Source organism: Moschus berezovskii, chromosome 12, assembly GCF_049115385.1.
Source record: "Moschus berezovskii isolate FMDL1 chromosome 12, NW_MosBer_1.0, whole genome shotgun sequence".
Classification (NCBI taxonomy): Eukaryota; Metazoa; Chordata; class Mammalia; order Artiodactyla; family Moschidae; genus Moschus; species Moschus berezovskii.
The window spans coordinates 25,193,780-25,217,458 of NC_142471.1; the positions used below are offsets into that span (position 1 = coordinate 25,193,780).

Below are 23,679 nucleotides of genomic sequence, written 5' to 3' on the forward strand. Positions count from 1 at the left end.
AAGCGTAGAAGCAGGAAGACCATCTTGGAGCCTTGGAAAGGCATTTATATCAGTACCAAATATATATGATTAATTTTAGGGAGGAATCAATTTATGTACCTTATATAGAAACCTAAGTTTTTGATCCTGTTTCCTCTCACCTTTTGCATTTTTCCTGGGAGCCATTCTTCAATACTTTTATCATCTATAATACCTTATGCATGCCTTGGCTTTTAGTACTTGAATATTGTATTCTTATGGTATAAAGGTTAGAACTGTCTCATTCTTCTTTATATCTTTAATACCTTATGTAGTACCAGGCACATAGTGGTTATTTAATAAACTTTTTTTTGTGTGTGTGACTTTCTCAAAATTTATTTATTTATTTTTTTTTTATAATTTTTTTTTCTTTACAGTTAAAAGTATTTTTATTAAAAAAGCACAAATGCAAAGAAATGAACAGAGGAAAATTTATGCGTCGAACCTGGACTGGTCACTTATGATAATATACATGCTACAATTCCATTCTCCCCAATCATTCCACCTTCACCCTCTCCCACAGAGTCCCAAAGACTGTTCTAAATGCCTATGTCTCTTTTGCAGTCTCTTATACAGGGTTCAGGTTACCATTTTTCTAAATTCCATATATATGCGTTAATATACGGTATTGATGTTCTTCTTTCTGGCTTACTTCACTCTGTATAATTGGCTCCAATTTCATCCACCTCATTAAAACTGATTCAAATGCATTCTTTTTAATGGCTGAGAAATACTCCATTGTGTATATGTACCAAAGCTTTCTTATCCATTCATCTGCAGATGGACATCTAGGTTGCTTCCATGTCCTGGCTATTATAAACAGTGCTGCAATGAACATTGGAGTACATGTGTCTCTTTCAAATTCTGGTTTCCTCGGTGTGTATGCCCAGGAGTGCGATCGCTGGATCATATGGCAGTTCTATTTCCAGTTTTCTGAGGAATCTCCACACTGTTCTCCATAGTGGCTGTACTAGTTTGCATTCCTACCAACAGTGTAAGAGGGTTCCCTTCTCTCCACACCCTCTCCAGCATTTATTGCATGTAGACTTTTGGATAGCAGCCATTCTGACTGGTGTGAAATGGTATCTCATTGTGGTTTTGATTTGCATTTCTCTGATGATGAGGGATGTTGAGCATTTTTTCATGTGTTTGTTAGCCATCTTTATGTCTTCTTTGGAGAAATGTCTGTTTAGTTCTTTGGCCCATTTTTTGATTGGGTCACTTAGTTTTCTGGAATTAAGCTGCAGGAGCTGCTTGTATAATTTGGAGATTAATCCTTTATCAGTTGCTTCATTTGCTATTATTTTCTCCCATTCTGAAGGCTGTCTTTTCACCTTGCTTAGAGTTTCCTTTGCTGTGCAGAAGCTTTTGATTTTAATTAGGTCCCATTTGTTTATTTTAATAAACTTTTATTGAATAGATATATGATACTAACAATGAATAATACATAAATAGATGTTATATTTTTTCATCCTCAAAGTTTTGGAGTACATAAATACCTCCAGATTTAGTTTTGTGATATCTTCCTGGAATTCACTATCTTAAGAAACAAATCAGGGATCAAAGCTCTGCTAACAGTGCTGAGATTGGACTGCTGATTTTTAAAAATTTTTGGCATCAGAGCTTCAAACACTCCCAACTCCCAAGATGAACAGTGACTTGTTAATATTAGTACTGGACGGAAGCTCATCCACCTACACCTACAATGTTTGGAATCTACTGTAATCCCTTCTTTTATTTAATCTGTGTAGGCCAAGAGCAAGAGGATTTATGGACAATACAGAATGTCTGCAAACACTGCTCTGTTACTCTAAAGGTGTCAGCAGGTGTTTTATATAAAAGAACCCACAGAATTTGGGCCAGTTAATTTTTTTTTCTTTTATTTTTTGGCCATGCCTCATGGCATGTGGGATCTTAGTCCCCTGACCAGGGATCGAACCAGTGCCCATTGCAATGGAATCACAGCATCTTAACCACTAGAATGCCAGGGAAATCCCCGGACCAGTTAATTTGAATTCTGTCACTAACTAGGCATGTGACCTGAGCAAACACTTCAACTACTTAGGGTATAGTTTCTTACCTGTAAAATGGGTGTTAGTTCAGGGAATCACTAAGTTTATCTCTAGGTCTAAACTTCTATAAATCTTCAAATGCCTAGGAACCAGTTTAAGAAATTATCTTTATAATTATATGACTTGTTTTCATTTTTCCAGGGGTTTCTTCTTCAGACTCAGAAGGGGACCCCAACAAGGACGAAATGAATCGGTAATTCCAATTTTCTAAATTATTTAGCATCCTCAAGTCCTGAGAAAACTAATTGTTTAGTAGAACTTGAAGAGTGGGGCTGCAGGGTATGACATCAGAAAAAAAAAAAATTGAGTGACTTTGGGTAAAAAGCTGTTTCTTTGCTTGTTGTTGCTTAAAAGATTAGTGTTCCCAATATTTTAAAAATGAAATATCACCTATAAAACACCATCATACTTATATCTAAAAAGTAAAAACAAATAACTCAGTGGTCCAAAAAAATTCATGTTTTCTGACTAAAGAATAGTACTCAAAATAACACACAATCTGGTGAACCAAAAATATATGTATAAGTTATCTGGGCAAGTCATAACCTTTTTGCTAAAGTATTGGGTACTGAGCAAAGTTACATTACTTTCCACAACCGCTGGCTCAGCACCTACGCTATACCTGTAGAGCAGCACTCTATCTAGTGCTTCACTAGATTCACTGGGTACTAAGAAAAATCAGATGACGCCTGCCTTCAAGAAGCTCACAGTCTAGTAGAGAGAAATACACGTATAGCAAATACAGCAAAGATGCACACCATGTATATAGACAGTAAGAGTGATAAAGTGTAATGGACTGTGACAGAACCATGTGCAGGGGTTAAGGATCTGACACAAAGGACCCCTTATTGTTTGGGGAGGGAAGAAGATCAGGAAAGGTATCACAGAGCTGGTGACCCTAAGCTGGGTCCTAAAAGAACAGTAGGTGGAGGTTCCCAAACAAGGGAGGAAAGGGTGTTTCAGGCAGAGGAAATTGTGGACAGAAAGCATAGGAACTAGCAATAGACACAACAGCCATCTCTTGAGACTTTCTGAAACCTAGGCAATGTCTGAAAGAGTAAGGAGTTGTTAACTGAATTTGCATATTCTATCCTCTTCCACAGAGGGCAAGCTCCTTAAGGGTAAAAATCATGACTTATTCTTCAAATTTGGGGGGCAGGGAGGGGGGGAGTATGCCTATTTTAGGCTTCCCTGGTGTCTCAGATGCTAAAGAATCTGCCTGCGATGTAGGAGATACAGGTTCAGTCCCTGGGTCGGGAAGATCCTCTGGAGAAGGAAATGGCTATCCACTGTAGTATCCTTGCATGGAGAATCCCATGGACAGAGGAGCCTGGTGGGCTACAGTCCAAGGGGTTGCAGAGTTGGACACGACTAAGCGACTAACACACACATGTCTACTTTGGAATGGCAAACTGCTTTTAGCTTTTTTTCACGTACGAAAACTTATAACCAGAGTAAATGATTTCTCCCTTTAACCTTCTTCCTTGTCATTCTCATGGCTTCAGTTCAGTTCTTCCTTCATTCCTGTCCCTTTATGCTAATCACCTCCTTACAGGTGCTCCAATCTTTTTCTCTCTTTTATAGTTTCCAGACTACAACCAGTTAAAAGATCATTCTGATCTTATCATTTTCTTGACTTAAAAAATTATTGTCTATTGGAAAATAAAAATCAAACAAAACAAAAACATTTTTTTAAAAACTCTCAACACGGGCATACAAAACTTTATTCGCTAGAGTATCAGTCAGGCTTTCCTGCCGCTCCTCAGCCATTCTCCCACCTCAGGCTCTCTACACGGCTGCCATTTCATTCTAAGTTCACTTTGCTAAGAATGCCCTATCATTTCTGCCTGGCAAACTCTTATTTATCCTCCAAAACCCAGTCAATTCACATAATAAGCTCCTTCTCCACCGCATATCACTCCTTCCTCAAGCCTCTCATAACATGGCTTGCAAGCCTAATGGGTATGAATTTGACATACGAACTTAAGTAAGAAATATCTCATTTGTTCATTTTCTTTAAATCTACTTGTAGTAGTTAGGATTTAGCTCCAGTTGGATGTAAATAGAGACCCCAAATAACAGTAATTTAAATAAGACAAATATTTTTCTCCTTTACATAAAAAATATGAATCTGGCTGGTAAAACTGCTCCACCCTGCACTGGACTCCAGTCTGCTTCCAGCTTTCTGACTGTTTCCAAGATGCGGCCTCATCTTCTCAGTCTAAGATTGAAAGGAATAAAGGACATACCCAACCCCCTTTTTAAGGTCATCTCTCTTAAATTACATACAGCACTATCCTTCATATCCCATGACCAGAAAGTAGTCATGTGGCCACAGTTAGCGTCAAGGAGGGTTGGGAAATGCAATCTTTTTTTGGAGTAGCCATGGAAAGAAATCAGGGATTCTGTCATTGCAGAAGAAAATGGATGCTTCAGGAATACCCATAGCCTCTACGTCATCAAATGATTTTGCTTCTGAGACCCCTCTCTACCTGGCTCTGGGAAAATATTCAATCATTATTGGGTGTCCCTTTTGCCTCCAAGGCTTCCCTTGTGGCTCAGCTGGTAAAGAATCCACCTGTAATGCGGAAGACCTGGATTCAATCCCTGGGTTGGGCAGATCCCCTGGAGAAGGGAAAGGCTACTGGTCTGGAGAATTCCATGGACTGTGTAGTCTACAGGGTCACAAAGAGTCGGACACGACTGAACGACTTACACTGTCACTTTTGCCTCCAAAGTTGAGCAAAGATTCCTGAGAGATAGACAGGTATAGACACAGACGTAGATACAGATATACAGTGTGGTATTAAGCATTGCTCTAAGCATCTTCTCTGGTGACCCAGATGGTAAAGAATCTGCCTGCAATGCAGGAGACCCAAGTTCAATCCCTGTGTTGGGAAGATACGGGGAGAAGGGAACAGCAACCTACCCTAGTGTTCTTGCCTGGGAAATCCCATAGACAGAGGAGCCTGGCTGGCTGTACAGTCCATGGGGTCACAAAGGGTCGGACACGACTGAGCAACTAACACACACACTAAGCATCTAACGTGAATTACCTTATTTTACCCTCAAAAAAAAACCCTATGAGGTAAGAATTATTATTTCCTCATTTTATACATGTGGAAGCTAAGGCAAAGAGAGGTAACATACAGACAAAAGAGGAGCCTATCCTGACATTGGTCATCTACCCCCACAGATTAGGGTGAGAGGCCCATGTCCCAGATCTCAAGGTCCCTTCAAGTCCAGCGCTTTGCTTCTTGCTGACGTGCTTAGGGACTGATACGGTTAGCAAACTGGGAGCCTTTAATCAAAGGATTGCCATTCTGTCTGGACTCAGGTTCTCTCTCTTGTTAGGTTCTCTGACAAGATACCCAGACGTCTCTCTTTCCCACAACAAAACTGAAATAATCTCCCCTCTGCAGACTTCTCACGAATACTTTCTGGCTCCCCTGCCCTTCAAACAATCTCTTTAATTTAATTTGTGTAAACATGAAGAGCTCATGTTTTGTCTTGGGCTGTTTCTGCTGTTTGCCACATCAAAATCCCAGAAGCAAAAATTTACAAAGCCTGGCCTCCTCCTTGGAATGGGAGGGGGAAGAAAAACACAGAGGGCAACGACAAAACAAACCTCAAAAATTTTTTTGCACATGCACTGTCATAGCACTTGTCTTGAATCTCAGCTATGAATATGATTGAGTCCCCAGCTCTGTGAATGGCAGTGAACTCAAGGACAGAACTGGCGTCTTATCATCTTCCTGTTTACATTGCCTAACAAAGTGTACAGCAAAGAAGCCCTCAATAAATGCTTGTGCGATATTGTTGAACAAAAAGTTTTGTAAGCAGTGCTGAAAGCTTTGCTGAAAGAAATTTTCACAAGAATGATAGATCTGTTTTATAATCTGTATTTTAATCATTTCTCAGAATCCAGAAGCCAAATGAGGTGTCATCGCCTCCCACTACTTCTGCAGCCATTCCTTCAGCAGTACCCCAAACCCAGCATGTGGTGGCCCAGCCCAGGGTGTCAACCATCCAGCAGGTACAAGAGTCTAAGTGAAACACAAGTGCCATGAACTGTGACAAGCAGGCATTGTGACCATGACCCTCTTGTATGGCATGATCGTGTTCTCCTCCGGTGCAACTTCAGAATGACCTTGGGCAACACACTTCTATAGTAATGATAATCACTTTGTACTGCCAGTAAATGATGTCAGCAGTTCCCCTGGCTTTGGGAACATAGTCTAACTTCATCGGCAAGTTTCATAGGAAAAGAAACTCTACAAATTAGTCTCTGATATCCCAGCTTTATGAAGGGCATGGATTACATATACAATGAACTGCCAGCTCTCCCACTGGCCCAGGACTCTCATGAAACTCGGTTCATGGAGCTATATAAAAAAAAAATTCTACTTTCTAAGATAGAGTAACCATTAAAATAACTTTCAGAAAATCTTAAAGTCTCTCATCCTTCAGGTTGATGATGATGATGATAATAGTACATGCTTATTGTAAAAACATTTAAAAAATACAAAAAGTATACTAAGTAAAAACTTAATCAACGTTCTACTTCTCTGCCCCCACTCTTCAGAGGTACCTCCTGTTAATACTTTCTATCAGATAGTTTCAGGCTTTTCTTTGCATATCTACATGCATATCTTTGCAAACTCCAGGAGATAGTGAAGGACAGGGAAGTCTGGTGTGCTGCAGTCCATGGAGTCACAAAGAGTCAGACACAACTTAGTTACTGAACAGCAATGCATATACTTTAAAATATGAAATCATATTAATATAAACATACTTGTAATATGCTGTTGTGTATTTAAATATAAATATTGATGTATATAAAGATCTAAAACCTTAAAAAAATTTTTTTAAATTTTCTTCAGCATACTTATCTGACCCATTTAGTAATGCAGAGGGGTCACATTTTAGTTCTAATCCGGTAGTTTTCAAACTGTGATCTGTGAAGCCTCAAGAGTCTATGGAACCACTACAAGGGGTTAAGGTTCATTACTTAGCTCTGTATGTAAGGGGGTGGTGAAGGGTGGCACGTATTTACAACCACTGTGATGTAGGAGAAAATAGTAATACAATCAGTTCAGCATAGAATTTGATGTCTGTGAATCATAGATATAGAGAATGTCAGTCTTTGGTTTTAGGTTAATTTCATACACTAAATTCTTTAGCTTGCTATACGTGTCTATCATCTATCCACCTACCTACCTGATAATTCTAGTGACGATGAATCTATTGTTGGTTCCTTCCTAACAGTGTCAGAGCCCTACAAACTATCTGCAAGGATTGGATGGAAAACCTATCATTGCAGCTCCTGTGTTTACAAAGGTAATCAAAATGTTACTTCCTTCTGCCATGGCTTTAAACACACCACAATACCCAAAGTTGCAGGATCCAAGATTCACTGATTTTTATCTCAGGATTTTGTTTTCTTATAAATACACTACAGGGTTTGGGTTTTTGTGGTAGCTGTTACCATGCCTCCTGAAGTTGCAGATGTCTAATAACAGTTTGTGTAATAAGGGAAAGGTCATCCCCATCCTCATTCACCACACTGATCTCTATGGCCATCCTATTGCTTTAAACACAGTAGCCACACCTAGGGATCAGGTGATAAGGTCTCTAAGCACCCCACAGTTTTCTCTGGATGTCTTTGGTGCTCAAGGAGATGAGGTTACATGCTCTCAGAAGGCTTAATATTGGCTTTGTCACTCAAGGACAAAGAGCTTTCTTTTTCTAATCCTATGTCAACTATTGTAGTGGCATCAAATTCTGAGTCTCATAATCTTTGTCTTTAGAACTGGAAATTTTACTCAGGCACTTTCTTTACAAATTAAAAAAAAAAAAAAAAGGGTAGGCAGAGAGATTAAACAATGTATCCAGTGTCACAGAACTGGGTAGAATCAGGACTAGAAAAAAGTTCTCTCAATTCTGTCTGTTGTTCTTTCTCTTATATAATGTCCTTTGTTTATATGTTGCCCAGGACAATAAATTCAAAGGTGAAAAACTGAGTCACACTGAATTTGGTATCATGAAGACTACAGGAATGGAGTTTAGGCCTGGATTTATAATTTGTTATTTATATGAATACCAGATTTAAACCCAAAGAGATCTTATCCTCTCAGAAGTATGTTTTAGAGCAATGGTTCTCGATCAGAGTTAATTTTGCTCCTCAAAGGACATTTGACAATGTCTGGAGACACTTTTTGATTTTCACAACAGGAGTTGGCATCCAGAGATACTGCTAAACTTTCTGTAATACACAAGATGATAGCCTTCTGCAACAAAGAATTATCCAACCCAAAATGCCAGTAAATCCTGGGGTTGAGAAATCATGGTTTAGAAAAAAATGTCCAAAAAAATAAAAAAGGTGTCTTTTCCAATAAGTACTGATCCTAAAGGAGGAGCTAAATTCACAACTTCCACAGAAACATCAGTATTAAGGGAAGTTCTACCATATTAGCTCATCCAAGATGGTTTTCCAAAATTAAGCAGAGTCTGAGTGAGACATGTTTATCCATGACCGTATCAGGTGGGCAAACATTCTGATGAGAAACAAGATGCATCTCAATTTTTCAGATGTTTCCTGTAACCTGCTTTCAGAATTTAAGTTTTCTTTTTTCAAAGACTAGCAGTAGGAAAGCAATGTGTTCTGATTTGGTGACTACCAGACTTTAATGAAGAGTTTTAAGTGGACCTGTGTGTGTGTGTGTGTGTGATATAGCTAACAGAACTACCTCTATTTGTCTTAGTTCACTGCTAAGTCACCTAGCCTTAAAACAGAGCTTTAAATGCTGAGAAATCTGAACACTTTCTCGTGCCGATTTGTCACAACACTTCCTTTGTCACGTAGTGCTGATTCTTCAAAGGTAATGAAATCACAGAATAATTTATTCTGTCCCACACTGAAGTCTCCTCCCACTCCTCCTCACCACCACCTGCCCAACCAGACAGCAGAGAGGTGTCCTTACCTCCCTCCACACTTTCAGATCCTTTGGGGGTGCTGTCTTCTCTGCATCTATATCACCTGGTACATATCTGTGATACAACGTTTCAGTTCAGTTCAGTTCAGTCACTCAGTCCTGTCCGACTCTTTGCGACATACAACGTTTAGCACAATAATAAAAAGGTTTACTTTTCTGTCTCTCCCAAGCACCTTGAAGCCTATCTCTAATATCTAGATAGGAATCCACGGTGGTTATAATAGGTCCAAAACCATCTTTATTATTTCCAAAAGCCTAATAAGACTTTAAAAACCATTCTTTACATTTAATTTTCATGGACTGGTTAGTCACAAGTTAGCTGTTTTTGTGTGGTGACTGATTACCTCCCTCTAATTAGATGCTCTGATTTGCAGATGATATATATTCCTTTGATAAATAAAAATGAGAAAGTTAATTAGTCATCAGTGTATGCTGTTTATCAGATAAATCTCCAAAAATGTTAACTTCATGGTGGGAAAGCAATCTCTAATACAGAGATTCAAACTTTGGTGAGGCTTTCTCAGCCCTCGGAAAGTGTGCTTTTGTCTCCATAAATGGGCTCAGGGTTGTTCAGATGTAGGGCTCTAGCATAGCCTGTGGCTCAGATTCCAGAGGGACTTATCAGCAACAGTGTGCTTGCGTTAGTTTCCATGAGTGAGGGCAGAATTGAGGTCATTGTCACTGCCAGTGTCATTAGAAAATTTCTGAATCAGAGCCACTGATGATGGTAACCACATGGTGTGAGCCGTGATAACCAATCATTGGCATATGTTTGCTTGGGTTTTTCCTTGTTCTATTTACTTCTTTAGGGACTTCTAGCATTCCAGTCCCTGTGATTCACTTTCTATACTGCCCAACAAAGCATTTCTCTGCCAATAATGGCAAGGAGCCATTTTTTAAAGGGGTTTCCCTGGTGGCTCAAATAGTAGAGCATTTGCCTGCAATTCAGAAGACCTGGGTTCAATCTCTAGGTTGGGAAGATGCCCTGAAGAAGGGAATGGCAAGCAATTTGAGGACAAAGTTTTGTTTAACCCCTTCTACCTCCTTTGGTGGTGGGGAAGTACTGGTATTATCTTCTCTTTAGAGAAGGTTAAAATGAAAAGGAGGATTGCCCAGCAAAACAGTGGTAGAATGTGAAAGAAGTGTGGGGTCCCATATGCTAATTCACTGCTCTGCTTATAGAGGATAACTTTTTTTTTAACCTTTTTATTTTATGTTGGATATAAATGAATCAGTTCAGTTCAGTTCAGTCGCTCAGTCGTGTCCGACTCTCCACGACCCCATGAATCACAGAACGCCAGGCCTCCCTGTCCATCACCAACTCCCGGAGCTCACTCAAACTCATGTCCACAGAGTCAGTGATGCCATCCAGCCATCTCATTCTCAGTCGTCCCCTTCTTCTCCCGCCCCAGAATACTGAATATAATATGGGCTTCCCTTGTGGCTCAGTTGGTAAAGAATCCGCCTGCAATGCGGAAGTCCTGGGTTCGATCCCTGTGTTGGGAAGATCCTTGGAGAAGGAAAAGGCTACCCACTCCAGTATTCTGGCCTGGAGAATTCCATGGACTATATAGTCCACGGGGTTGCAAAGAGTTGGACACAACTGATTGACTTTCACTTTCACTTTTCATAGCTGATTAACAATGTTGTGATAGTTTCAGGTGAACAGCAAAGGGACTCAGCCATATATATAGATGTATCCATTCTTCCCCAAACTCCCCTCCCATCCAGGCTGTCACATAACACTGATTAGAGGTCCCTGTGCTATACAGTAGGTCCTTGTTGGTTACCCGTTTTAAATACAGCAGTACGTACATGTCAATCCCAAACTCCTTAATTATCCCTCATTCTTTCACCCTGGTAACCATAAAGTTCATTCTCCAAGTCTGTGAGTCTGTTTCTGTTTTGTAAATAAGCTCTTCCGAAGGATATCTATACTTTTAAATACTTTATGAGATAGACTATCCTCCATCCTCTATTCTGTATCAAAAACACTTTCACTCTGTTTACGGGGGGAAAACAGTGCTCACACTCCTTGAGCATGAAGGGAGGTAGATGATCAAATTAGAATCTTACTCCTATCACTGCGCCCACTCCAACAGCAGCTGCTTGGGCGGGCTTTCAAGGCTGCAGCAGCACTGGCTCCAGCTGCTTCAGCAGTAATTTGAAGAGTGCAAGGGGGCAGGGGAAGTGAAAACTTGAAGAACGGCACTTCATTATATAATAGCAGAGGCAGGAAGCCCTGAAATAACTGGGCTGGTGGTTGGCTCTAGATTCCTGAAGATTACATGGGCCCCTCTCCCCAACCTGACAATTCCAGAGACTTCTCTGGCTCAATTGTTGCATGGGACACTTGTGACAGTCTTGGAGCAAAAAAGGTTCTTTATCAGTAAAAACTGCTCTGATCAAACTCCAGCCTAAGGCACTACCGCATTCATTTCCAGCATCTCCCGAAGTGCAAAAATAGCCACTCAATTTAAAAAAAAAAGAATAAAGTGACAACAGGAACCTTGTCGCTGACACCTTTTCAACCAGTAAGGGAGATACCTTTTCTCAAGGGTGTCCCTGAATTATATCTGTGGGTATGGATCTATTGAGCAGGAACTGTGTCCTTTCAAGTCACATTTACAGCACCTGCACACAGCACAAAGCAGGCACCCAAACATATTTATTCTGTGGTGAATCACTTCCATTTCAGCTAAGGAGTTGCTGCTTCCATCACTTTGCGACTTCAGAGTGTCTTTAGAAGGAACAGAGAAAAAGAAAAAATCCAATAGCAAATGGCTGTGGAAGACATGCTTCTTCAGGTTGTGTTGTCAAGTTACCCCGCAAAGAATGTCTTCCTGGATGATCAGTACAGTGATGACACACAAGACAGATTTGCACTTTGGATACTGTTTACCTCAGCAGGTTGTAGACTTTTCATTATAGGGACTTTAATTCAAATCTGTAATTCCTAGTTAAGACTAACTTAATCCTTGCTTGTTGGGAAATGTTTCATGTCTTATTCATCTGCAGTGAAGTCAAGGTAAATATGATCAAGTCTTATACAATGTGCCATTAGTAACAGCCTAAGACTTACTGCTGTGTTGAACATGGCCCCATTTACAAAACGTTCAGATGGTGTAACTGGTTTGGACAGTGATGTGAGCTGATTTCTTGTCATGAGACTTTTGTAGAAAAGCACAGCTTTTGGCAATAACAACTATCAACGTCCTTCAAATCATGACCTTCAACAACCTTTTCTAAGTGGCTTATAAGATGACCCATGGCAACTCCTTTACTGAGTATTGATGGTGTGTCACACTGGAACAAGCTTCCATCTCATATCACGGACACTTAGCAGGCATAGTCTATAACTGTAGTAATTCAAGTGTCTTGGCTATCGTCTCCAATAGACCACAGGTCTTGGCTTTCAATGTCAAGTGAGTACTTACAACAAGCTAACAGTGGTCTCAACTATGAGTAACATATTCTTTCAAGGAGGTCCTTCTGCAAACAGGACTGGGGCTTCCCAGGTGGCCCTAGTGGTAAAGAACCCTCTTGCCAGTTGAGGAGACATAAGAAATAAAGCTTCAATCCCTGGGTCAGGAAGAATCCCTGGAGTAGGAAATGGCAACCCACTTGCCTGGATAATCCCATGGACAGAAGAGCCTGGTGGGCTACAGTCCATAGTGTCACAAAGAGTCTGACACGACTGAACTGACTTAGCACACACAGCACTGCCAGACTGACACTTGGTTCATATATCTGAACTACAAGTCAGGTCAGAATGAATAGATTGACTTCATTCTGCTTACATTCATTCTTTAAATGTGCCACACTATTTCATTCAATTCCTTCTGCAGCTGCCAGTTTGTTTTTTTTTTTTGGTTTGCTTTTTTTTAAAATTTATTTTGCCTCAAGAAGAAATGAGACTTCATTATGTATGAATCCCAGGGAGATGTCTGATTGCCATTAAAGTTTTCGATAGGCTCCCAAACTATCATTTTTGCACAGAATTGGCTCAGATATCAGAGTAAAGGGCATATTCACCAGCTTGCCAGGAGCGCCCAAAACTCATTGATGTTCCCTACTTATTGAGAACATTCTTGTCACTAGAAGCCACTGTTTGCGAGTAGACAAGGAAAAAAACAGGTTTTTAATCAAATAGTTCCTCATTACTTCAGAAACCATTCTGCAAATTCCATCCTGAACTCCTTCAGCAAACAAATTTGGGAATGCAAAAAAAAAAACAAAACAAAAAAAACCACACACCAAACCCACTAACTTTTGTCTGTGGCGCCCCCTGGCAGTCACAATATCAACTTACACACCCTTCTCAGGTAAAAATCTCCTATGGTAGCTAAAGCCACGTGGTTCTCCTCACCCTGTTATTCCTTAGACAGATGTTGTGAATATGATGGGTCCATGCACAAAATACCATATATTGTTAAGAGCTGTAAACAATCATAAAATATTTATCAGAGTGAATGACAAAAGCGAAAAAAACTACTGGCCCACCCTTCTTCAAAGTGAAGTGTAAAGTGAAAGTTGCTCAGTGTAAAGTGAAAGTGTCCAACCCTTTGCAACCCCAGGTACTACAGCCCGCCAGGCTTCTCTGTCCATGGAATTCTCCAGGCAAGAATACTGGGGTGGTTTGCATTTCCTACTCCAGGGGATCTTCCTGACCCAAGGATCAAATCCAAGTCTCCCAGCCCCCTCTGAAGCAAGAGCCAATACCTAAATGCAGACCCAAAAACTGTAATAGGAAAGCCTGAATTATATTGCTAATAGAGCTTGTAGAGGAAGATAATCATAACCTTTCCCATGTTTGTAATCTTTTAGCCTATGGTAAAAATGTGCCCACACACATGCCAACAGAGCTTTTCACAATCAAATGAAGTACCAATAACACAAATGAATGTGTGACTTTAAGCTCACAAATCACGATGAGTGAAAGACAAGTTATGAAAGGAAAATGTGAGTTTTGTTCTCCCATAGAGTCTATTACAGAATAGACTGATATTTTACAGTCAAAAGTGATTTTTGTAAACTTTTTTTTTGCAGAAGTTTGGAAGAGCATTTAATGATGCCTTCACAAAATTATGATATATTTTACCATGACCCAAAACTTCACATGCAATTATGCTTATGTAGAGATTGCCATTCTATATATCCTTCAACAGACTCTGAGGCTATACTGTAAAGAACACATACAGAAAACAAAAGAGCAGAACAAACATCAATTTCCAGGACTACAGAAAGTTGACAAGCAAGCCAAGAATATAGTCCTTGTTGAGCCACAAAGATTTCCCACCTCATGGAACATTCTTATGTGGAAAAATACATTACTTTCTTTTTAAAAAAATTTATTTATTTATTTATTTTTTGGCTACCCTGGGTCTTTATTGCTGTTCAGGCTTTTCTCCAATTATGGCAAGCGAGGGCTACTCTAGTTGTGGTGCAGGGGCTTCTTATTGTAGTGGCTTCTCTTGTTTCTGAGCACAGACTCTAGAACACTGGGGCTTCAGTAGTTGCGGCACGTAGGCTCAACAGTTGTGGCTCCCGGGCTGTAGAGAACGGGTTCAATAGTTGTGGCTCCTGGGCTTAGTTGCTCTGCAGCATGTGGGATCGTCCCAGACCAGGGACTGAACCCAAGCCTTCTGTATTGCCAGGCAGATTCTTTTACCACTGAGTCACCAGAGAAGCCCCCCAAAACACATTACTTTTATACTGAATACACCTAGGAGATACTCACTGCAGATTTTTTTAATTGTTATTATTTCTGAAAACCAAACTCTACTTGGGCATTTTCTCAAAGGAAACAGAATGACTTTACTGAAAATTAGTATTTTTGCAAACCCTCAAAACGTTTTGCCTAGTATTTGTCTGGCACTACAACAGAGAAGGAAGAGGATAGTGAGGAAAAAGTATCCTATGGGCACAGATGAGTATACCTTTAAAAATAGATTTGATGTATATCCACTGAATTGAAGCTGCTGGAAGTGTACAAGATTTGGAGAAAACCCAAACATGGAAGCAATAGTGCCTTTTTGGAAAACTCAGCAATGGAAGTAGATTCCACAAATAGATACTTTTTGGTTCTAACAATATTCTTCTCATTACAGATGTTACAAAATTTATCAGCCTCTGAGGGTCAGCTAGTTGTCTTTGAATGCAGAGTAAAAGGAGCCCCATCTCCTAAAGTTGAGTGGTATAGAGAAGGGACCTTGATAGAAGATTCTCCAGATTTTAGAATTTTACAGAAAAGTAAGTCAATGCTTTAAAATTATTTTTTAAATAATTTTTATAAATTTATTGTGTACATTATTTTTATAACTTAACAGCTAATTAAAATGTAATAAAAAAAGAATAAAATAAAAATCCCTTATAATCATAATCCATCAAACTAAACCCTGTTAATAATTTGGTGTACATTCTCCAAAACTTTTTCCATGAATACATTTTTTAAATTTACTTATTTTTTAATTGAAGAAAAATTGCTTACAGAAGTTTGTTCTTTTCTGTCAAACATCAACATGAACCAGACATGAGTCCAAATATATGTCCCCTCCCTCTTGAACATGCATTTTTTTAAGTAAAAATAAATCATTTTTTGTAAATTGATTTTTCACTCAACATTTCATGAATGTCTTTCATATTAATACAGATCTTTTTTACCTTTAAAAATAAATCAATTCAATTTCATATTTACTTAATCACCTACTGTTGAAAATGTAGAATGTCCAAAAATTTTTACTACTATAAACTATATCTCAAAGCATGTTAACAGAGAATATCTATGAATAAATGTGAGCACTAGAATTGTTATTGTAAATCACAATTTTTAAGCTTTTAATATAAATTGCCAAAGTGCCCTCCAGAAAGGTTGAACTGAATTTACAATGATCATACAATTAATCATCTAATTTTGGAGAGTAAAAGAGGGTACTCTTAATCATTACACAGAGATCCCAGGAATAAACTAGATATCTGTCCCAACCAAACTGGGACACATGCTGTTCCAGTTATATTCTACTACAACCAGAAATACATGGGAAATTCCTTTGTCTTAATACCTTCACTAACAATGGATATTCAATATTTTTTAATCTTCCCTAACTTTATAGGTCCAAAATGAGAACACTTGTTTTAATCTGCACTTCACTAATTAGATGTGGGAAGGAACTTCTTTTTCATATTTATTAGGTCTTTAAATTTATTTTTTAAATTACCTATTCATATCATTTGTTTGTTATTTATTGGGGTTTTATTTTTTATTGTAATAAACATATATATATGTGTGTGTGTGTATGCAAGTGGTTAACTCTTCTTGTCATGCAGTGCTTTCAGCTTGACACATTTCAGTCACAAATATGCTGAAATTTGTTCATTTTTTCCTGTCTATCACAGAATATATTAGATATATGAATCAAATTACTATCAGGTTTAACAGCAGCAGCAGCAACAATAATATTCTGAATACTATTAAAGCTGAGGAAAAAAAAGAAAAACTCTCACTAGTTTTATCAGTGTTAAAGACTGTTCTGCGTGACTGCAATTCCATAAACATTAGTTGAGCACCTGTTTTAAGTACCAATCAGGCACTTTCAGAAATGCCAAAGAATTTTAAAATAAAAACCGCTCTTGAGGAACCTGTCATCTCTCCTGAGGCTCTTAACATTAGAAACCTTAGGGCAGGAGGTATATTCTACATTATATCAAGATGTGATAGCCCAAAGCCAAGAATGATCTCTCAGTCTTCACAAAATTTTTCAGGTCAGGCTGAATGAAAACAATAAAAATAAATCATCCTGAGTACCAGCTAATTCAGTAACTTTTCCCAACCTAAGGTTTACATGTCTCAAGTGGAACCCAGGTGTGTCCCAAGATGCAGCCATGTCATTTAAATAGTAGTTCTCTCTTGCTATTCTTCTATGACAAATATCCTATACCCATCAAGGTCATTGGTGCTTAGGTCATTTTACTTAACATTTACAGATTAGCTTTGTCAAATTGCTTATGAGTATGCAGAAAAAAATTGTGAAATTCAGTGGGAAGCTTCTGATGAAAATATCACCTCTCAGTAAAATGAATGCTCAGAATCTTTTAATTTTTTTTCCTTTTAGAACCTCGATCCATGGCAGAGCCAGGTAAAGATCATTTTAACTTTCATTTTCATGTGATCAGTGATTTGAAATATGTAATCAAACATATTGCAGTTATACTGGTGTCAAGAAAAAAAAAGTTTTAGAAAGAAGATTGAAGCCAACTCTAGCTATTACTGTAGGAGAAGGAAATGAGGAGCACGTACAAATTTGGAATATATATTCAATACCTATTGTGAATACAGTTAGTTCTGGGTTGTTGAGAAATGTTTCTTAGGAATATTTTCCCTCTTTCATTGGTCCCTACTTATGATTTCCTTCAACTGGGCTGAGCAATTTCCATGATGCCAGATCAATTCCAATTCTACAGCCTATGTTTCTCAAAAGTTATGCATCAGATTTTAAAATTCACAGAATCAACTCAATGTTAGTGGTGTTATTAGATTAGGTTGGGAGGATATTAAGATGACATAGAAGCTCTTACCTCTAGAAAATACAAGTCATTCACAAACCACAGCATAAACATCTGAATGTCCTCTCTGTGATCACCCTGAAAAATAAGATTGTATTTGTGCCCATGGGTAAGAATCATGGTTTGGAATTTCATTATTATAGTTCTTTCTCACAAAAACTGAATGGAAAAGCATTCCCAATACAGACACTGAACAGAAGGGGGTGGCAGAACATGAGATGGTTAGATGGCATCACCAACTCAATGGACATGAATCTGAGCAAACTCCGGGAGACAGTGAGGATAGGGGAGCCTGGCGTGCTGCAGTCCACGGGGTCGCAAAGAATCAGACATGACTTAGCAACTGAACAACAATAATCCATGTTGCATAACCTTGGATTATGCAGTAAGTAGGCCCTTGGGGATACAGTAAAGACCACAGTGGTCTTACTCTAGCATTGCTTGCAGTGGAGAAGCATTTTTCCCCTTGAAAATATTTCAATCTTTGGATACTTTCAACCAGAACAAGCTTTTTCACTAGGTAGTCTCATACACAAAATAATTTCAGAGTTACCCTAAAGAGGTCCATGCCCAAAAATAAGCCCAAACTCCACAATCTAAAATTTCATGTCCAGAGTTCTTCCTTCCACCTTGTATAATTCAAATACCCTTTGGAGACAGAATACTTTATCAGGCAGGTATAGTGTAGTCTGAATAAATTTATCAGATCATTTTCTGAATGCAGGTTCCTGAAAGCTGAGAAAGCAAATGTTTGGGAAGGGGAACAAAGAGAAGGAAGCATAAGCCTCAGAAAAAGGACAGAGAGGTACCAAAAACCAAACTTCGCCTCTCCATCACTTAAGATTCTTTGGGCAGCAAGCAAAGAAAACCTAACCAAACGTGGCTTAAGCAACATGAAAAATCTATCACATTGCAAAATGCCCTAAGAAATGGCAGTCTTGAGACTGCTTAATTTTGCATCTCAGAAATCAAGGACCAAGCTTTTTTCCTCCCCTCATTCTGTCACCTTCAGAGTATCCTCTTAAGCTGGTTCTACTCATATACCCAAGACAGCAGCCACAGTTCTGGGTATTACATGCAGATGACAATGTCCAGAGGCAAAAATAGGGAATAATGCTCTCTGTTATTCCTTTTAAAGAGCAAAGAAAACTTTCCTAGAAACTCCCCAGGAGACTTTCCCTAACATCTTATTGATCAAAATTGTGTGTCACATGCCACCACCTAAGCAAGAACAGAGTTAGCATGACGGGTTAGCATGACCAATCACAATTCACCAACCAAGGCTGGGAGAGGCCAGTCTGCCTTGAAGCCTATGATCACTTCAAGGAGGGTGGACAAAGCCAGGATTCTATTAATAAGGAGTAAGGAAGATGAAAAGTTAACTGAGCAGGTACTCAATAGTGTCTGCCATGGCCTCCTGTCTGGTTTTCCTAGAAGTTGTCCAGCTAATTCAATCCAGTTATCATGAAACACTGAGATGCCAACTTTCTAATACAACTCTGCTTTTGTTAATTTTGTTTTTAATGTCAGTTCTACTGAATGATAACTGGAGGTTTATGTTACCATCTTATATCTCTCTTCATTAGTTGCCAAGGAACACCTAACTATAATAATTTTAGACTGTAATCATATGATTCTATCTGGGAATCGCTTCAGCAGTTACTCAAAGGGGGTTCATGCTCTGTACTGGAGTAATCTATAAGAATTCCCATAGTATCACAAAAGAAAAGGTGCATTTCACTTTTCTTTCACCAGAATTCTAAGTTGCTCTACCAGCTAATTACTAGTAGCTATGGCAAGCCACTCCAGTACTCTTGCCTAGAAAATCCCGTGGATGGAGGAGCCTGGTAGGCTGCAGTCCGTGGGGTCGCTAAGGGTCGGACACGACTGAGAGACTTCACTTTCACATTCATTCATTCAAGCACGACTGAGCGATTGAACTGAACTGAACTGAAGCAAAATATTTACTGTCCAGTTTTAAATTATGGCCTTCATTTAAAATTACCTCATGACAAAAGTTCCCCACAGAATCAGTCACAAAAAAAGAAGAAAATAGTTCTCCACAGAAATAGTGAGATATGGATTTAAAAATTGTTTTTTCAGCCCTTTTAGTTCACACAGAACTCCTTTTGCTTTTTTAAAAAATTTATTTAATTTTAATTGAAGGATAATTGCTTTACAATATTGTGTTGGTTTCTGCTATACATCAGCATGAATCAGCCATAGCCTCCTTTTGCTTTAAATCCTTTGTTCTTGTGATTTTAAGCTTATTGTTTCTTGGTTCTACTTTTGTTTTCTGGACTGATGACATAAAAACATAATATTTATGAATCCATAATCTGTTTTATATTATTATTAAATTCTCTTCCTGAGTGTCTGCATGGATTTATTCATTTTACATCCTTTGGCTCATTTGGCCTGCTAACCAGTCAATTCAATCAAATAATTGGACTAATTATTTTCAAACTATATAATCATCTTCTTCTATTGACTTTTATAGAATCACTATCTAATATCAGAAAATTCCATAATTCCATTTCCATAAAAAGTCAGTAACCATCTCTGCTTTATTGGCTTTAGAGGAGATCTGTACTTTGGTCATTGCTGAGGTATTTGCAGAAGACTCTGGGTGCTTCACATGTACTGCAAGCAACAAGTATGGCACAGTGTCAAGCATTGCACAGCTAGATGTGAGAGGTAAGGATACTTTCAATGCTGGAACAGTCTAGACCAGGGACTCCCTAACCTCCAGATCAGTACCAGTCCATGGCCTGTTAGGACCTAGGCCATACAGCAGGAGGTGAGTGGCAGGTGAGCAAGTGAAGCTTCATCTGTATTTACAGCTGCTCCCCATCTCACTTTACTGTTTGAGTTCCACCTCCTGTCAGATCAGCAGTGGCATAATAAATATAACACACTTGAATGAATCATCTTGAAACCAACCTCCCCAACCCCTGCCTCAGTCCATGGAAAAACTGTCTTCCACAAAACCGGTCCCTGCTGCCAAACAGGTTGGGGACCATTGGTTTAGACTATGATTTTGAATATGAGTATGAAGAGTATACTTTACCCTTTCTTATTGCTTTTCATATGAAGCTAGTGTGGCTCTCCTAAAATTTTTTTGAATTACTGAGGAAAGTGTTCCTGAACAGAATTCAGATTCTAATTTCTTATCGCATTTATCACCACTGTCTCAGCTATCCTGCTGTTGTTTATTATATTCCCTAAGAAAACATCTCCTTGGTCTTACATAGATTTCTAAAATTCTTTCCAAAATGCTACTTAGATTTTTTTGAGTCCCCCCCCGCCCGCCGTATCCTTACCATTCTTTCATGCCTCAGAGTGTGTTTTCCGTTTTTGACAAGCATCTCTCATTAGCACATTCACCTAAGTTGGATTCCTGCCCCAACTCAGGGTTACAGCCCTTTCTCAGTCTTGTTGAGTAAGGCTAATGGCTCAGGTCCTGTTATCATCCTTTCAGGAAATGAAGATCTCAGAAACAATGGGTCTCTTCACTCATCCAGCTCCACCAACAACCTGGCACTTACTGAGCAACAGCCATCCCCACCCAACCCAGAGCCTCCTGTGGAACAACCCCCTAAACCCAAACTGGAAGGCGTGCTGGTGAACCACAACGAGCCCCGGTCCAGCTCAAGGGTCGGGCTCCGTGTGCACTTCAACCTGCCCGAAGATGACAAAGGAAGTGAAGCATCCTCCGAGGGTGGCAGGGTGACCACCCACCAGACCAGGCCAGATTCCTTCCAGGAGAGATTCAATGGACAGTCAGCAAAAATCTCTGAACCTTCCTCACCCATCAAAGAGCCCCCTCCGGTTCTGGCCAAACCCAAACTGTAAGTAAAAATTAGAATGGATAACTAAGAGTGCCTGTGACCTCCTCTGAGTCTGCCCTTCTTAAAAGTGATGAAGCTGAAAAGGAGAATTATGAAATGAGAAAACGCACATTAAATGCTTTGCAAATCATATATCCTTACATCAGTGTAAATGTGCTATCACTATCATCCTTACTTTTCATATTCTACTTCCAAGAAATGTTACATCTAAACTGGCTCAAAAAGATGTTTGTCCTATACTAGATGGCTTCAGGTGAAGCACTTCTGCACTTTTCTGTTTTAATAAACTTTTTTTGACTCAGCTTCTTGAGCCATTTTACATTTTGGCTGTACTGAGCAGCTTGCACAATCTTAATTCCCCAACCAAAGATCAAACTGTATCCTCTAAAGTGGAAGCATAGTCTTAACCTCTGTACTGTCAGGAAAGTCCCTCCACATCCTTCAATATTTTTTGCACCTGAATTTTTTCTTTTTTAAAAAAATTAAGATATAGTTGACTTACAATGTTGTGCTAGTTTCTCATGTACAGCAAAGTGATTTAGTTATACATATGTATTCCTTTTCAGATTCTTTTTTCTTGTAGGTTATTACAAAATATTGAATATAGTTCCCTGTGCTAAAACTGCCTGGATTTTAAAACCCAAATTTGCCACTTCTGGGCTGTTATAAATATCTTTGTGTATATTGGTCTGTTTTTTCAATTAATTTATTTTTAATTGAAGGATAATTGCTTTATAATTTTTGTGTTGGTTTCTGCCGTACATCAACATGAATCAGCCATAGGTATACATAGATCCTACGTGCCTTACCACTTGAGCCTCCCTCCCACCTCTACACCCTTCTTCAGTTCAGTTCAGTTCAGTCGCTCAGTCGTGTCCGACTCTCTGCGACCCCATGAATCACAGCACGCCAGGCCTCCCTGTCCATCACCAACTCCCGGAGTTCACTCAAACTCATGTCCACAGAGTCAGTGATGCCATCCAGCCATCTCATTCTCCGTTGTCCCCTTCTCCTCCCACCTCCAACCTTTCCCAGCATCAGAGTCTTTTCCAGTGAGTCAACTCGTCGCATGAGGTGGCCAAAGTATTGGAGTTTCAGCTTCAGCACCAGTCCCTCCAGTGAACACCCAGGACTGATCTCCTTTAGAATGGACTGGTTGGATCTCCCTGCAGTACAAGGGACTCTCAAGAGTCTTCTCCAACACCACAGTTCAAAAGCATCAATTCTTTGGCGATCAGCTTTCTTCACAGTCCAACTCTCACATCCATACATGACACCCTTCTTACAAAGCCCTTTCTTAGGTCTAGTAAGCTTTACAGCCTATAATTTCATCTATTTCCCATTTCTACTTCAGCTTATGTTTTTATACTCATTATAGAAAAGATATCAACTGTTTTTTAGATAGTTCCTTGATATGGCTAGATATGCTGTGGTAACCACTGTAGGCTTCATATAGATGTAATGGGATGAAAGAAGTCATAAAAATTCAGTCACCTCTGAATTTGATGCACCTGTGGCCCAAACCCTCTTCCATCAGCGTCCTGTTGCAATATTTAACGTGCATCCATAGTAAAGCAACGGAGAAGGCAATGGCAACCCACTCCAGTACTCTTGTCTGGAAAATCCCATGGGTGGAGGAGCCTGGTAGGCTGCAGTCCATGGGGTCGCTAAGAGTCGGACACAATTGAGCGACTTCACTTTCACTTTTCACTGTCATGCATGGGGGAAGGAAATGGCAACCCACTCCAGTGTTCTTGCCTGGAGAATCCTAGGGATAGGGGAGCCTGGTGGGCTGCCATCTACAGGGTCACACAGAGTTGCACACGACTGAAGCAACTTAGCAGCAGCAGCATAGTAAAGCAAGCATTGAACGTGATAGTATTATTATGCTCTGTTTTATCCACACATCAAAGTGATAAAAATTACATTGATAACTACATAGACCTTTAAATATCAATGATGAAATCTATAGTAAAAGGAGTCCCAACATGTGTTCCTTGGTGCTGACCACAAGGTACTCACTAGAAGCAGTTCATGTTGCTTAGTTTTGTATTTTTCTCTCTACCACACAAATTCTGGGCATAAAATTAAATGTTACAAAACATACAAGTCACACCCAGAAATAGTTCAGTTCAGTCACTCAGTCTTGTCTGACTCTTTGTGACCCCACGGACTGCAGCA

General features: G+C 39.3%; 1 protein-coding gene across 2 annotated transcripts in view; it reads left to right on the forward strand.

Annotated features, from left to right (window-relative positions):
* The window catches only part of MYPN (myopalladin), a 112,825-nt gene that overhangs the window by 46,369 nt on the left and 42,777 nt on the right, over window positions 1-23,679 (forward strand). For both annotated transcript variants that reach the window (XM_088841924.1, XM_088841923.1), the window contains exons 4-10: window positions 2,232-2,283; window positions 6,012-6,126; window positions 7,359-7,430; window positions 15,196-15,337; window positions 17,197-17,220; window positions 20,228-20,344; window positions 21,129-21,498. In XM_088841924.1, coding sequence (XP_088698050.1) covers window positions 2,232-2,283; window positions 6,012-6,126; window positions 7,359-7,430; window positions 15,196-15,337; window positions 17,197-17,220; window positions 20,228-20,344; window positions 21,129-21,498 — 892 coding nt within the window. The remainder of the gene's footprint in view (window positions 1-2,231; window positions 2,284-6,011; window positions 6,127-7,358; window positions 7,431-15,195; window positions 15,338-17,196; window positions 17,221-20,227; window positions 20,345-21,128; window positions 21,499-23,679) is intronic.